This window comes from Thermobia domestica, chromosome 10, assembly GCF_964235325.1.
Source record: "Thermobia domestica chromosome 10, izTheDome1.hap1.1, whole genome shotgun sequence".
Classification (NCBI taxonomy): Eukaryota; Metazoa; Arthropoda; class Insecta; order Zygentoma; family Lepismatidae; genus Thermobia; species Thermobia domestica.
This window is the reverse complement of record NC_137463.1, coordinates 220,485,588-220,501,981: the sequence shown is the minus strand read 5'-3', so window position 1 is coordinate 220,501,981 and position 16,394 is coordinate 220,485,588. Positions and strand designations below refer to the sequence as shown.

Below are 16,394 nucleotides of genomic sequence, written 5' to 3'. Positions count from 1 at the left end.
AAGAATTGGGCAAAACAGACGGCGGCAGACTTCTTTGACCAAGGCATAAAAAAAAAATGATCCCTCGTCTCACTAAATGCATCGAGAGGGATGGCGACTACGTGGAAAAATAGTTCATATATGTACTGATGTAACTATGTAAAAGTTTTGTTTTAAATAAATGTTTTGAAACCTACAAAACTCTAGTACATTTATTTTCTAGACGTGCCTCGTACAAATAGTTAAATTATCTTTCTCTCCTTCCTGAAGGGGACACTGTGGCTTAGTGGTAGAATGCTTACCTCTGTTGCCTGAGGTTCCTGGTTCAATCCTCAGCCAAGTACTGGTGGACAACATCGTGTCCATGAGTTTTCTCGGGTTTTTCCCGTTTCCTCCCAAATTCTTATTTAAGATCGTGGTTTTCGTCGTGGGCGTAATTTCCTGTAAACGAAAAAAAAATTCTATTTACGTTTTAAGTGTCTTTTCGTGTTTTTCTTTTCCCTCTCTCTCTCTCTCTCTCTCTCTCTCTCTCTCTCTCTCTCTCTCTTCCTTTCTTTCCCACCTATGCCACGACGAAGACGATTCTATCCATACCCATATTTCTGTACGGCCGAAGCTGGGAAAAGGGCGGACAAAAAATATAGGTGCCGTAAAAAGAATAATGTATCAATAAATGTATATATTAATTAAATGAGGATGGTGAACTTAACAGTACCTAGCCTCGTAAGCAAATGAAATCCTATTTCATAACATGTGATACATATAATAATAACTTCAAACAAATTACAAGGGAAATAATATTAATTATATATATACACATAACTAATCACATACAGGTATGACGAGAACCAGGTCGAGTTCACGAGCTGAGTAGGTCGTGGTGAGGTCACCAAGGAGACACTTCCGTCCTTTTTGAGTTGTGTTATGATTGGCCGATGTATGCCACTAGTCTCTATTCAGAAATGTATGACAGCCGTCAGGTATCGGAGAAACATTGGGTTATATTTGAGTGCATTTCAGTGTTACTACAATTTTCATTCATGTCGTGGCATGACAATGTCAGTTATTGTCAGACTCGAATTGTTTGAGAATTGTCCGGAAACGATGGTGTTTTAATAGTGGACTGCCTCCACTCTTTTTCGGGTATAAATCCCTTCAACTGAACCCAACTGATGGATAGGATCAACTGAAATATGCTGTTCAGTATTGTGCACAGCTCAATCTCGTTACCAGAACTTTTACTATTGACCGAGCAAGAATGGAATAGAATGGACTAAAGGCTTATTGGCAGGTTCACCTCGAGTCGGTACGTGTGACAAAGTTTCTGACTGTGGCTGTACAACACGTACTTTGAAATGTACACTCTCATACAGGTCATAATGTGAAAATAGTTTTCTAATTTCATCCTTTGTGTCTGTAATGAATATTTTCTCTTTATCTCTTCCAGAAATACAACACTCACGAACTCTGAGAGTGATATGTGGCATTCCGCTATTTACACGTAATTTCTTTGTCACAAATCTGATGTATTAGGAATTTCCAAACTTTTTCTTCTCTTTTCCTTTCATTTTTTAATATTATTATAATACCGTTGACTACTACATACTCAATCTAAATGGGAAATATGTCAAAAATTTGCAGGATTTCAACAATAAAAAGAAAGTGATAGATGTAGAAATTTTGAGAAGTATACCGTGTTTACTCGTGTAATAGTCGCACCTAAAGTTTGAAGTAAAAACATTCGCCAAAAAATTTCCCGCATAAAGGTCGCAGCCTACGGGATTTTTGTCTTTGTGATCAAAGCGTGGAATTTTCCGAGCGGTGAAAGAGGAACTTTACGTGCATGACGTTCGAAATAATGTGTGTATAATTTAATGTGAAATGCTGCAAATAAAAGCACGTAAAATCGCAAGAACGAACAATATTCCACACACACAATTCAAAGTAACTGAAGGGTGGTGTTTACAAGAATTATGCAACACAAGGGCATACGTATGTATTTTATCGTATTTTACCGGATGTAAGCTGCATTTTTTTTTTTTTTAAATTATCGTGACAATGTTGTATGTATCAGAATTCGAAATTGTTTTAATCGTAGCGATAATTGAATGGCAGCTTTCCTCGCGTAATGGTCGCAGTTGGATTTCGCATTTAAAAAATTGGTGCAAAAGTGCGATTTTTGCGCGAGTAAACACAGCCATATGCATTGTGGTAAATTTGTACTCTGACCTTGAAAAACAATGCAATGCGTTGGACCTCAAAGTTAATGAGGATGTACTCTAAAAGTTAAATGTAAATGAAGGTTCCTCTATTCAAAGAGCGTGTAGTCAGAAACATTTGCAGACTTCGTTATGAATAATTTGCTTAGAAACAATAAAATGTACATAGTCTGAAGGCAAGGTTACTCATTGTAATATTTTTTAAATATTAGATATTGTACAAGAATCACATTTGTGTTAGCCTGAAGCATCAGAAAAGAAAGTGTGTGTGTTTGACTTGTTTGCTCTTTATTTTATTGTATTTTTTTTACTACAATTTTCAAAATAATACATCAAACTACAAAAACCCCCTTCCCTAATTCATTGCATTGGTATTTTTGTATCGTAAAATAGATTTTTCAATGTAAGAACCCCCAGTGGAACGAATTACAGTGAAGGAAAAACACCTAAATCGTGAAATGTGCTTTCTCATCTTTTTCGTGTTTCTTGTTTTTTCCGTTCGTTCACTCCTTCAACCACCTCTTGCTTTATTTATAAGTTCGCTTAAAAAAGATTCTTTCTTACACTTTTTTTTTTTTTTTTTTTTTGAATCTCAGATTTTTTAAAGTAAGGGAATAGAGTTTTGTATATAACTCTCAGATAATAATATATTGGAAAACTGATGGTATTTGAAATTGCATCATTGCGTGTTTTGGATGTTTTTGAACAATTTGGTCTTTCAGAATAAAACATTTTCAATACGTAGTAACTAAAGGACCGATTTCCAATACACCAGTCCCACCTATGCGTCTATTCTGCAAAATACTTGACTTAATTAATTGTCCAACCAGATGGAGTCTCCTTAGGTCCCGCTTGCACTACAAGATGTACCAGAAGTAGTGATTCACCTTTTCAGTGATCAGTACGTTTTCATTATAAACAAGAATGGCAGGAAACAAAATTGTAGGTACAGAGGAATGATGTAAAAATCAAGTGCTTTACAGTATCTAATTTCTATTCTCCATTTGGAGGTTCAACCGGCGGCCATTAACATCAATGCATGCCTGCATCCGGAGACGCATATTTCTGCACGCATCATTTGCATTTTCAGGACGCCAGTACACATAGTTATGACGGTTCACTGACCTTGACACATGGAACTTCACTCGTTCTACCAAGCTATGTAGTTGTCGAAGTCGGGATTCTCCTCCACCGTCCGCAGGTACTATACGGCGATCGGGCGAGCCGCCATCTTGTAGTGTTGCCAGCTAAAAAAAAAAAAAAAAAAAAAAAAAAAAAAAAAAAAAAAAAACGAGACAAATGCCATTACACCACAACACAAACAAACAAAAACATCAGTCATACAGCCTAATCTACCGCACCTAACAAAAAGTGAATCACTGCTTTTGGGACACCTTGTAGATACTATAACAGTGTTGTTTTTAAATACATTGCTTCAAATGTAAAATACCATTCGGTCTCCGCTGTATAAAACTGACATAGAAATTTACCGTAGAAAATAGCTGATGCATGGGTTTTGTCTTTTGTGTGGATTTGCTATTGGGAATACACAAATCTCCCAAATAATAATCTCCTAATTTTTAAAATTAATGTTAATTTATATTCTAACTAGATGATGACATGGTGGTTTACAACGTTCATGGCACCTGCAATCAAACAAAAGGTTCACAACCTTCCTGGTTTGGAGTTCTTGTACGCTGTAATGTCACCAGATCAACTGGAAATCCCTGCATACATAACAGAATACGATATGTCGGTAAGCTCATTATCCTCACATTATATCAGAATTTTAAATCCTTTTTTTTTTTTTCTTTAAGTTTTTGTTGTAAGTAATTGTATATTACTTGAGACAGTACACATTGCATACATAATTGCAAACAAACGTACTACTTACTTACCAAGGTGTTTGTATGAACAGTATCCTGAAGAAGAAAGCAGTTGTTTTCGAAATATTGATAATATTCGTAAGAGCACTGTAACAAGTAAGTTGTACGTTTATTTAATTTTCTGTATATGGTCGAAATTTTAAACTGTCTTATAAAAACTGCATGTAATTTTCTTTGTAAACATAATTATGTATAATAAGTCTGAAACTGAATTCCTTTCCATAAAATGATTCATGACAAAAATTTCAACATAATTTAGCCAATAAGAAGGTAGCCTTTACTGTCATAAGTTACGTTGAATAAAACCATGCATGTTGAACATATATACATACTTTGAAAGTTGAACTTACAGAGATAGCGAAGGCAGAGCGTCTGAGCTCTATGACATAATTTACTTTATTCTTTCTTATACACCATTATTTAATTTATTGCATTATTTTTTAAGTTTTTATTGAATATGATACTGGGCTTATTCAAAACTAGCAGAATACCAGTTCTTTGCATTGTCATTTTCATTTGGTGGACAAAAAGGGCACCAAAACTGTCACCAATCAACTTAGTGGCCCAAAAACTAAGAATTAGACACTAATATGGGTCATTTTAAATTATTTTTATGTCATTGTCCTCCCTTAGGAGTACTATTGGGGATGAATTTGGATTTAAACAACATTCAAAGTGTCACTGTTCATCTCAGCGACCTGGAAATCTATAGATTCGACAATAATATCAGTTATTTTAGATTTATATATATATATATATATATATATATATATATATATATATATATATATATATCCCTCTCCAAAGCTGCGGGGCTGAATTTGGATTTAAACAACATTCAAAGTGTCACTGTTCATCTCAGCGACCTCAAAACTATAGATTCGACACTAATATCGATCATTTTTGCATCATTTTTAAATGTCTCTCCACCTTCCCCTCCCTTAAGTTACACCGTCAAAGTGATATGACAAAAAACATCTCAGGTTCGAACTCATCAAGGTTGAAAATTTGATCTAAATCGATCCAATGGTTCAAGAGTTGTTAAGTTCCATTTATTTTTTTTTTTATCTCCCTCTCTCATCCCCCCCCCCCCCAAGTTCTACCGTCAAAGTGAAATGATAAAAAAGAACATATCAGGCTCGAACTTATCTGTTAAAAATTTGATCGAGATTGATCATTCGGTTCAAGAGTTATTAAGCTTTATTCATTTTTTAAATGCTCCCTCCCCCTTCCCAAAGTTCTATCGTCAAGTGAATAGATAAATACCATCCCAGGCCCGAACTTTATGTATGTTGAAAATTTGATCGAGATCGGTCGTGTGGTTCAAGAGTTATTAAATTTTATTTATTTTTATATATCTCTCCTCTCCCCAACGTTCTACCGTCAAAATGATATATTAAAAACCATAACAGGTCCGAACCTCATCTATGTGGAAAAATCGATTAAGATTGGTAGGGTGGTTTAAGCGTGATAAATTCACAAAGACAGTCACTTTTCTTTTATATTTATCTCCCTTCTCCCCCTCCTCTACGTTGCACCGTAACAGTGGAATGATAAAAACATTCCAGACCCGAACTTATCTATGTTGAAAGTTTGATCGAGATCGGTAGGGTGGTTCAAAAGTTATTAAGTTTTATTAATTTTCTTATATTTCCCCTCTTCCCCTTCCCCAACCCTAAGATCTACCGTCGAAGTGAAATAATAAAATCTTTTCAGGTTCGAACCTCATCTATGTTGAAAATTTGATTGAGTTCGATCAGGTGGTTCAAGAGTTATTAACTCACGAACATAGTCACTTTTATCTTTATATACACCCTCCATTCCAAAAGAAATCGAACGTTTTTAAAAAAACAAAAAAGGAATGTACATTTTGGAACAAATCATTTTTATTAATTAATGTATTCCCCTTCTGCATCGATACACATATTTGCACGCTCCAACAAGTTGTCAAACGACTTCTCCATGTCCTTTATTGGAATGGTCTTTAGGACGGCGGTCGTCGCCTTCTCAATGGCATCAATCGATGCGTGCCACTTTCCTTTCATCGCCAAATGCAGTTTCGGGAACAGATAGAAATCGCACGGACCGAGATCTGGTGAATAGGGCGGATGATGCAACCGAATAATGTGATTTTTGACCAAAAATTCAGTTACAAGTCGCGAACGATGTGATGGTGCATTATCGTCCAAAAGAGCCCAACTGCCGATTTCGCGTTATTCGGGCCGAATACGACGAATTCTTGCCAGCAAACGCTTCATGACGCCCAAGTAAAACTCTCCAGTGACTGTCTGGCCGGGCTGAACAAATTATTTGTGGATAATTCCTTTTGAATCGTAAAAACTAATCAGCATCACCTTAACTTTTGACTTCACCAAGCGACTTTTTTTTGGGTGTTCCTTCATCCGGCGCTCTCCATTCAGCACTTTGCCGCTTTGTTTCGGGCTCATATACAAAACACCACGTCTCGTCACCAGTTACAATCGATTTCAAGAAGTTTCGATCCTGCCGAGCACTTTTAACGATGGCTTTGCAATGCGCAATTCGATCAACTTTTTGGTCTTCGGTGAGTTTGTGTGGTACAAACCGCGAATTAACCTTCTTAAGGCCCAAAACTTCGGTCAAAATGCGGTATGCGGTTGTTTGAGGAATGCCTAATTCCATTTCAATAACTTTCACCGACGATTTTTGTTATGTTTGATGAATTCACGCACTTTTTCGATGTTTTCTTCCGATAATCCGGTTCTGGGCGGCCTGATCTTTCGTCATCATCCAGCGTCTCTCTACCCGATTTGAATCGCCTGAACCACTCGTAAACTTGCGTACGGGATAGACACTCATCACCATATGCATTTTGTAGCATTTGGTGCGTTTCACTAAAAGTTTTACCCAGTTTAACACAAAACTCAATTGCAGCTCGTTGTTTGAAACTCATTTTCCGACCGATGTACACAACACACTGACAGTTGAAACGCAATAACTTTGTTGCCGTGCATCCAAATGTCATGACATTTATACCAGTTGTCAATGAGGGACTACGCCATCTACCGGTAAAATATTACAACAGATGGCACTAGTGGTACTATTTGTTTTCAAAAGTTCGGTTTCTTTTGGAATGGAGGGTGTATATTAATTTTTGTATATCCCCCTCCTTCCCCTCCCCTTCGTTGCACCGTCAAATTGAAATGATAAATACCATCCCAGGCATAAACGTCGTCTATGTTGAAAATTTGATGGAGATTGGTCTTTTGGTTCAAGACTTATTAAGTTTTATTTACTTTTTTTTTTTATAACTCCTCCCCCTCTTCTCAGTTCTACCCGTCAGGCACTCCCAGGCCCGAACCTCATCTGTGTTGAAATTTGAGATCGGTCGGGTGGTTCAAAAGATAAAGAGTCACAAACATAGTCACTTTCAATTTTATAATATAGATTAAGTTATAGACTATTTATTTTTCCTTTCGAGCGACTAAAAAGAGAAAAGAAAGTATGGTGATCGTGAAAAAAAATATAATTCGAGATTTCAATGGATGTACACATTTTGTGTCCCATAGATACCGAAAAAAAAATATTTTTAAATATTTGTCCGTTCGTTCATCCTAATGTGGACTCGCAGAAGCCGTACTGTTTAAGCTTAAGGTGATTCTCCAGGGGGTCTACGAACTTTCTTCCTACCTTTAAAAATAAAGGTAGTTTACTTAAGGGTGAAAATCAAAAGTTTCTGTTTTCTAAAAAACGGCTCCAAAAATTTTGGGTATACTTCATTAATCAATTATTCGAAAACAATGCCGAGCTTCCTCGTGGCTATGTGGATAGCATACGCGCCTTTGGCGTGGGAGACCCGGGTTCGATTCCCGGCGGGAGGTCATGTGGTTCGGATTCCACGTTAATCAGTAGGTCTACGTCTCATATAGCCTCACTGCTGAAAGAGACGCTAAACTAAAATCAACTCAACTCAACTCGAAAACAATTCCGTCATCTGGTAAGTCATTTCACTGGGTAAAATCGAGAAAGGGTGGGTCACTCTTGTTTTTTTTTTTTTTTTTTTTTTTTCGTAGAGTTTTCTTAAAAGCAGGATCTCTTCGACCAACCCACCGTCCAGGTAGAATTTTATCGAGGTACAGCGTGACATCTCGATGGTAGTGAGATGGGGCACCGTATTGCTGCATGTAAAAAAAGAAATTAATCAGCATACAGGTTTTGGATGGCAGGCAAAATCCTTATCTGAAGCATATCAAGATACGTCTCACCAGTTACGGTACCTCGAAGAAAAAGGAACCAATCACACCATACACTGATAAACCACACCGCACGGCAACCCCCAGTAGATTCACTGTCTTGTACACATGAGCGTGAGGATTTTCAGGAGCCAAGTAGACACAATTGTAGCGGTTCACAAAACCGTTAAGTTTGAATTGGATCTCGTCTATCCACAGAAACTTCTTTACAAAATTCCACATCCTCGCCAGCTAGGTCATCCTCATTCATGGTATGTAGCCGTCTTAGGATGTACACTTTTCACTTTGCCCTTTTCAAAATGCGTGTAACACTTGACCGGCTCATTCCACTTTCACGCGCTCCCTGGTTCACTGATTTTTTGCAGTGATCGGGTGGAATGTTACAATACAACGAGACTGGATACCGGACTTGTGCCTGTTCATAGTCGGCTGGATATTTCCTTTTGCACATCTCAGCTTCGAATTTATGGCGAGTGCGGGCAGTTGTTTGATGTGGTACTGGCCTTGTTACAAACTCTCTCTGCTAATATCGTTGTACCTCGTAAATGTTGTTATACTTCCAATACCATTTCAGTACATCCTTACGTTCAATTAACAATAAACAAGCCTCAGCTATTGTTGATACTCGACTGTTTCTGTTGCAATGGCTAATATGATGACTGGCTCGTTCCACTATCAACCACCCGCGCATGCGCGGCATAAATTGCCAGCTCTACTTACTATGATAAATTTAATACCTTATACTACAAACAGTGAGTATATTTTTGGACGCATCTGTTATATATATATATATATATATATATATATATATATATATATATATAGAGAGAGAGAGAGAGAGAGAGAGAGAGAGAGAGAGAGAGAGAGAGAGATGCAATTAACAGAGGTGGATAAAAAATATTTTTCCCTTGTGGAGGAGGGAATGAGGATGTACATCTTCACGTGCGATATTTTTACGGACATTGAGCCCATTTCAATATCATACGTCAATAAAGGTTATTTTTAAGTTGTTTATAAAAGGTGTTCATATTTTCATAAATTTTTGTAAGTTGTTTTATAAAGAGAACAAGTGTCATCAATATCACCCTTCTACGTAAATATTTACGGGCGTTACAATACCCAGACACCACGTACGTGTACGACGACACTAGTGCATATTCCGTACTATATCAGAACATACGTGTATAAGTGGATTAATATGGGTGCTGTTCACGTGCGCAGCTATGCATTTATGTAGACTTGTGCAGCACGGATGTTGCACACGTACAGCGTACAGTTTTACTTGTAGTGCCGTACAATTCCACAGGTATATGTCTTCGCATATATACAATTGCAGGTATGGTGCACATACGTAGAGGTGCATTTGTACATGTATTACACTATTGCACATGTTTTATGCTGCCTGGGTATGTGTGAAGAAAATTATATTTCTTAGGAAACTCTCATTTGTTATTGAATTACTTTCATTTGTGTTTCAGATAAACGGTGTGCGTTACTTTCGACCTGATTCTCCGTACTGAAGCTGAGAAGGTAGTTAGCTGGTAGCCTGAGGTGTATTAATAGCGCTCGCTGTGTGTTTGTATGTGTCTTAGAAGATCTCTGGACAGACTTCGCGTAGGAATCTTGCAGGTTCTTTTCAACTTTCGATATGATCCAAGCAGCAAGAATCTTGGAGCATGACCCCATCCAATCTAGGGAGTAGTTCGAATGAATACGCTTAGTGTGTGTGTGTCCATGTTCACAGTGACAATGTGTAGATACATAAGTAATAAAACGAAAAGAAGAAAAATACCTTTGTTGTGTCTTAGCAAAAAAAATTTTTAGAAAGTGCGATTGAGATACGTAGCTGCAATAATAAGAACAATGTGCAGTTTTAACGAAGTAACTCCCCTGTACTGTGAAAGAATATTGAAGAGGAAGACACTTGCAAGTGAAATATGAATCATGGCAATTGACTCTTTAGTTTCTAACGGAAATAAGCTGTTGTTATCAATGAAGAAAGCACAACAGACAATAGAAACACCATTATTACTGTAGCTACATGCTTCAACATGTTCATGTTTAATTTTAGAGTAATGTATGACGTTTTTGCACTACATGATTCATGTTTTCAAATAGTTTTAATACAATAATAAACAGTGTACAAGGTAGTCGTTCAACAAACGTATAAAAATTGTATTAACCATGCATGTGTGTATATGAGTAGACTGTAAGAATCGCCTTGTCAGGTTCATTGTTCGAGCCTTCTGAACCACATATCAGTTTGCATAATATGTGAAGTATGTATTAAGATAATCTATTCGAGCTTAGTTACTGTTCTACGATGATGTTTCTGCTCTAACAATGACTGTACATGCACGCACACACGCGCGCGTGTGTGTATGTGTGTGTGATACAGGATATAAACGAAGAACATTCACAAACTTGGAGAGGTGAGTCTTTATATCAAATGGAAATAAGGTTTGAATAAGCTTAAATATACCTGTTTCTCTATAGGTCCAAAATCTACATCCACTTCCAAAATCCCACAAGCGTCTGAACATATGGAAAGACACTGAGACACTAAACCTTATGTCTTAACTTTAATAAACCAGAAAACTTGTAGCACCTTTTCACCGGGAACGTCGTGGAAAGAGTAACTTCAAAAATGTTTATTTGTAACGAGGCTAGTGTTTTATTTCTTGAATGGTTATGATAAAATAAGTATTTTGGCATGACTGTGAGATCGATGTGTTGTTCCTACCAAAAGAGTGGTTGTACAGTAGAGTAATACTCGGTACTCGATTACCCGGCTGTCCGGATAACTCTGCCAACAGGACATTACACATTTATTAAAAAAAAAAAAAAAATGCCAGTTTTTGCAAACTCGGCTAGTTAATTTTCATTATAGGCAGCTTTATACCTTCATAATGTATTTTTCTGAGATGTGTCTTGTCAGGTAAATTACTGTAGTGTGTACATTCATTAATTTTCATTTTCATGTATAGTAAAGGCTTTATGCCTTCATAAAGTACGTACTTTTTCTTCATTTAAGAATCATTAGGCAGTTTGTTCTCTGTTGTGTTCTCAAGCAATAAATACGTACAAGTACAGTACTGTATTTTCTAAGAAACATTCGTGTTTTCTTCTTCTTCTTCTTCTCTTCGATAACCCAGCATTTTTACAAATTCGGTCACCTTTCGGTCTACATTAGGTCGAGGTTTCGGGACCCTACTGTATCAAAAATTGTTACTTAAATATTTTGGAATCTTTCTCCCTCCACGACGTTTGCGGAGATGATTTTTTTTTTCGGCTTATGAAGGTAGTTTCATGAAAGAATGAAATTCGTATTGCTGTATGTTTCTGTACTTTTAGTCGTTTTTGAGATTCTATGTACGGGCACAAATTTGAGAGACGCCCTTATTTATATGAACATTTCTTTTCCCTATCTTTATTGAATATAGATATTCATGGTGTAAGAACAATCACCTGTCAAAGTTTGTTAGTGTATTTTTTATATATATATATCCTGGATATATAGAAAATACTGTATGCACCACTATACAAGGTAGAGTTCTTGAAATTCAAATAATGACCGAAACTTTTTCCTAAAATGGATTTTGCTTACAAAGCAATACTATTCGATTGTATGACTTGCCAAAGGATGGTAAATGGAAAGATTTTTATTTTTGAAAAAATGTGTGTACCTCAATCATGGATAATATTTTTCACAGCTACAGCTCATAAATTATTTAAATACAGGAAAGAAAAGTTACTACAAGGTATATAGAAGCCGTTCACTTTCTATGTTAATGATACGTTGGTTCGTTATTTTGTACTATGTGAACATTTTCTGTGATTAAAAACTTGTGGGCATTTTATTCCTCATAAGTGTTTGCGATAATATGCAGGCCCGTATTTAGGTAAGTGCTATTCTGTGCTCGAGCACACACAAGGCGGCAGAATTTAGGGGACGGCAAATTTTGGATTTTTTTAAAATTTACAAAAATGAATATTTAAAACTACCAACCCGCAAAGTCCCGCGCAAGCGCGAGAAAATATGTTAATGTGTTTAATTTGCTCTAATTACAGTAGTTACTGATTAGTTAGCTTATCTGATTATTTTTAAAAAGCCATTCTTTCCCACCTCCACCCCAAGGGGTGAGGATATACTTGAAAACATCATGAAAACTGATGCCGTTAAACTCAGCAACCTCGAAAACTATAAATTCAACAATAATATCAATCGTTTTCCATTACTTTTAAAATCTCACCCCCTCCTTGGGGAATGGAGTATGATCTAGAAGTTGAATTGGATTAATACTGTCACCATTCATCTCAGCGATCGCAAAAACTGTAAATTCAACTCTAATATTGGTTGTTTTCGGAAGAAGGGTGGGTCGTTTCAGCAAATTTTCTGCAGGGACCGCAAATTATTTAGAGCACAGGGGCGCACAATATATAAATACTGGCCTGATAATATGGTAAAAAAAATATTGTTCAAACAATTTGTTGTACAACTCTTTGTATTCAACCATACGAAATGTATATATATATATATATGTATGTTCTTGCAAGATAACTTCTGTTAATATTCAGATTCATTAGAAAGAAACATTTTTCATGATGTCGTTAAATGTGTACAATGCATTCATGTTATATAAACAAAACGAAAGAAAAACAAAAACAAACTACCTTTATTTTTTGTTATGTACAATTTATTTTTCTTGTTTTAGTAAATAAAAGTATAATAAACATATAGAGATGTACAAAGTTCATATATAGTAACTGCATTATGAAGGTAGTATTATTTTGAAAAAAAAAAAATATTTGTACAGATTTATTTGTAGAAAATGTATTAATGAAATGATCGAAAATTGATTTCAGTGAGTAATAAATCAACACCAAGTTTATATATATATAAGTTATAAGAAATAAAAAATTGTTAAAATATAATAAATCAAATCAAAATAATATTATAGGTAATAAGTATAAATTTACATACAGGGTAAGTCGATGTAGGAAAAAGAGAAGTCTGTTAATACGTATTGTTATCAGAATATTGAAGTAAAATATACTTTATTTTAGTGAAAGGTTATGGTAGTAAAATATTATCTTTTGTTTTCCGATGTACTATTTATTGTTACATTATACTTGAATATGACGTTAAAAGTTCTTTATAATATTTAGAATTATATCCGTGTTTTTCTAACATAGATAAATTATATAATCTTTAGAAATTTGTTGTGTAGTGCCAGTTGAGCTTGAAAGCATATTTCTAAAACTAAATTGTAAAAGGAGCTCTTGGTTATAAGCATAAGTAATAGAACTCCCACACGAATATGAAATCCAAAAATGTTTAGTAAGGACATTTCAAATAATAATGCATTTTCTCCAGATTAATTCAGTATTAACGAAGTACCGTGTTTACTCGAGTAATAGTCGCCCCTTTGTACCATTTTTAATGGGAAAATCCAACTGCGACTATTATGCGAGGAAAGCTGCCATTCAATTATCGCTACGATCAAAACAATTTCGAATTTTGATACATACAGCATTGTGTCAATATAAAAAATAAAATATGGCTTCCGCTCCCGTATGACGCATTCGAGCACGTAATGGCCAGGCTACGCTGTGAAAGTCGCGTAGCAACGAAGGTGGTTTGTATCGCTTTGGCGCCAGAGGCTGTCTGCCAGCCAAGAAGTGATTTTTTGAATCACAACCAGATGTTTGAAACCCTTGAGGGAATATGAAGGAATGCCAGAGCAGACGAAATGGTTCTTACAGGTGCCATACTGGGATGAGTCATACTTTGAGGGGGACGCGTAGAATAGAGGGTGGGAGTAAGTGCCTGGTCTCTGTTGACAGGTGGGTCACGACGCTAGGTAAACACGAAAAGTTCTTTTGCTCCAACTCGCGCAAGATAAGTAATTTCGAAGAAAGTCTCGTTCACAAAGACAAAAGTCCCGTAGACTGCGACTTTTATGCGGGAAATTGCTTTGGCGAATGTTTTTATTTCAAACTTCAGGTGCGACTATTACGCGAGTAAACACGGTAGCTTTCTTTTTTTTTTATATGCATTTGGCTAACTTTTCCTTTAATTACTTCGAGATAAAAAGACCTCCAGTAAGAAGTACTTTTGTGTACGGTTTCGTTGCTCTCGGTCAACTTTTTGAACCTTACGATTTTTTTTCTTCCTGAATAGAAGATAAGGTCTTTTTTTCCTGTGAAGTATTCAAAATGTATCTTGTAGCTGCTATTATCAAATATTTTCCCTTAGTTTTTGATTTTGAGTAGCTACCAACTAAATACGAGGTAACTAAAAAAAAAAAAAAAAGTAAATAAAATTTTTCGCATGACTTCGTACATTTTTGTACTTGTGCTGGTCTTATTGGAGTTACTTTTGTTTTCATAGCTGAAGGAAACATATTTTTCACATAACCATCAATTGCTAAGAGGCTTGGTTTAGATAATTTTCAAATTGCAGTCAGCATTAACATATTTTGTAATAGTGTCTTATGTTAATTGCACTTCTGATAATGATTTTTACAAATGACATTTTGCTTTATTTATTTAACCCACAGCCAGTATGGTGTACTATATTTGTTGCATAATAGATAGGTAAAATTTACTTGGCCTCATTCTTTATTTTAAAATTATAGATGATTAAAAAATGATGAATTATGAAGAGAACGAATATAATGTTTCCTTGACTCTTCATCATACAGTTATATTTTTAGGATACATTTCAGTCTGAAAGTCAAAATTTGGCATGAATTCTATGAAAATGCATAATTTCCTTTCTATACTGTTTCTTTACTGTATATTTCGTTTCTCTATTTTCTGTCTTCTTAAAGTATAAATTGCATAGTGTTAATAAATTTCCAGAAGGTAAATTCTCAGGCACACTTGTTTTAAACTTCTCTGTTCGTTAGCTTTGATCTCATATATGTATATATACTCTGTTCACGTTCTCAACCCAAGAATAATACGAACACCCCTCAGAACAATAGAATTAATACCACATGTAAAGAGTGAAAAAGTGATTGACTGGACCGGAACTCGAACCCGAGATCTCCGACATACGGTGCCGATGTCTTAACCACTACGCCACCCAACTTGCTCCCCAGAACAGCCAAACACCCTTTCACTCCTGTTGTTGGTGCTTTCTACTCAGACCACACGGTATGCCGGAGATCCCGGGTTCAAGTCCCGGTACAATCAGTCACTTTTTCACTCTTTGTATATTATTGAATTCGCACTTACAGAGGATTTCGTGAGTAAAAATAAGTTTAAATTGGTTGGTTCCTCCTTTCATTAATATATAACATATTCATATTATATTCTTTTTCATAATGTTTGTTATTGACTTGTAAAATTCCCATGTGAACATGAAAGTTATAAAATTGACTACTAATCAACTTAAGAAGTGGCTTCTGATAATTTTGATTCATTTCTCTTGATGGCATATAAACTCGTCAGAGAAACGCAAAAATATGATCTAATTTTCATACGCATGATTGCATAACGTAGCAACTTAACATAATGGCATAATACAACATATGATAAAAAGTTTAGATTCAGTTTAAATATATATATCTATAAAATAACTTAAACGAAAAGTCGAATGTAATTGCTTAAAATATACTTTTTTTAATTTTATAAATCAATGAATAGTTTGTTATCAAGGAAAATTTAATAATAAAATGTTCAACAACGACGAAAGTATGATTCTATACAGTAAGGTTGTGATTCTGTACAGTGTGTAATGTAATATGTTAGTCCAGTTAGTCTTGAATATAGTCTCATGTAACATTTAATGGCTTGCCCATGTTCAGTTTCTCTTTAACAACGTGAATTTGTCTTTTTATAAATCAAATTTTCAAAATAATAGAAAACTACAATATCAAATTTAATACTTATTAATTAAGCTGTTTAGTACGTAGAAAATACCTTGAAACGAAGTGGTTATGTTTTCTTTTTTTTTTTTTCTATTTTATGTAAAGTTTAAAGTTGGATTCGAACAGCAGCTTCTCCTAGTGAGAACCAAAGCTGATTTGGTTAGATTTGAGTTTAGCATTTCTTTCAGAACCGAGGCT

At 35.4% G+C, this 16,394-nt stretch overlaps 1 protein-coding gene across 3 annotated transcripts in view; it reads left to right on the top strand.

Moving 5' to 3' along the window:
* The window catches only part of Gdap2 (ganglioside induced differentiation associated protein 2), a 250,942-nt gene extending 236,336 nt beyond the window's left edge, over nt 1–14,606 (top strand). For all 3 annotated transcript variants that reach the window (XM_081729124.1, XM_081729123.1, XM_081729122.1), the window contains exons 11-12: nt 3,811–3,954; nt 9,795–14,606. In XM_081729124.1, coding sequence (XP_081585250.1) covers nt 3,811–3,954; nt 9,795–9,836 — 186 coding nt within the window. In that variant the 3' untranslated portion in view covers nt 9,837–14,606. The remainder of the gene's footprint in view (nt 1–3,810; nt 3,955–9,794) is intronic.
* The last annotated feature ends 1,788 nt before the right edge of the window (nt 14,607–16,394 follow it).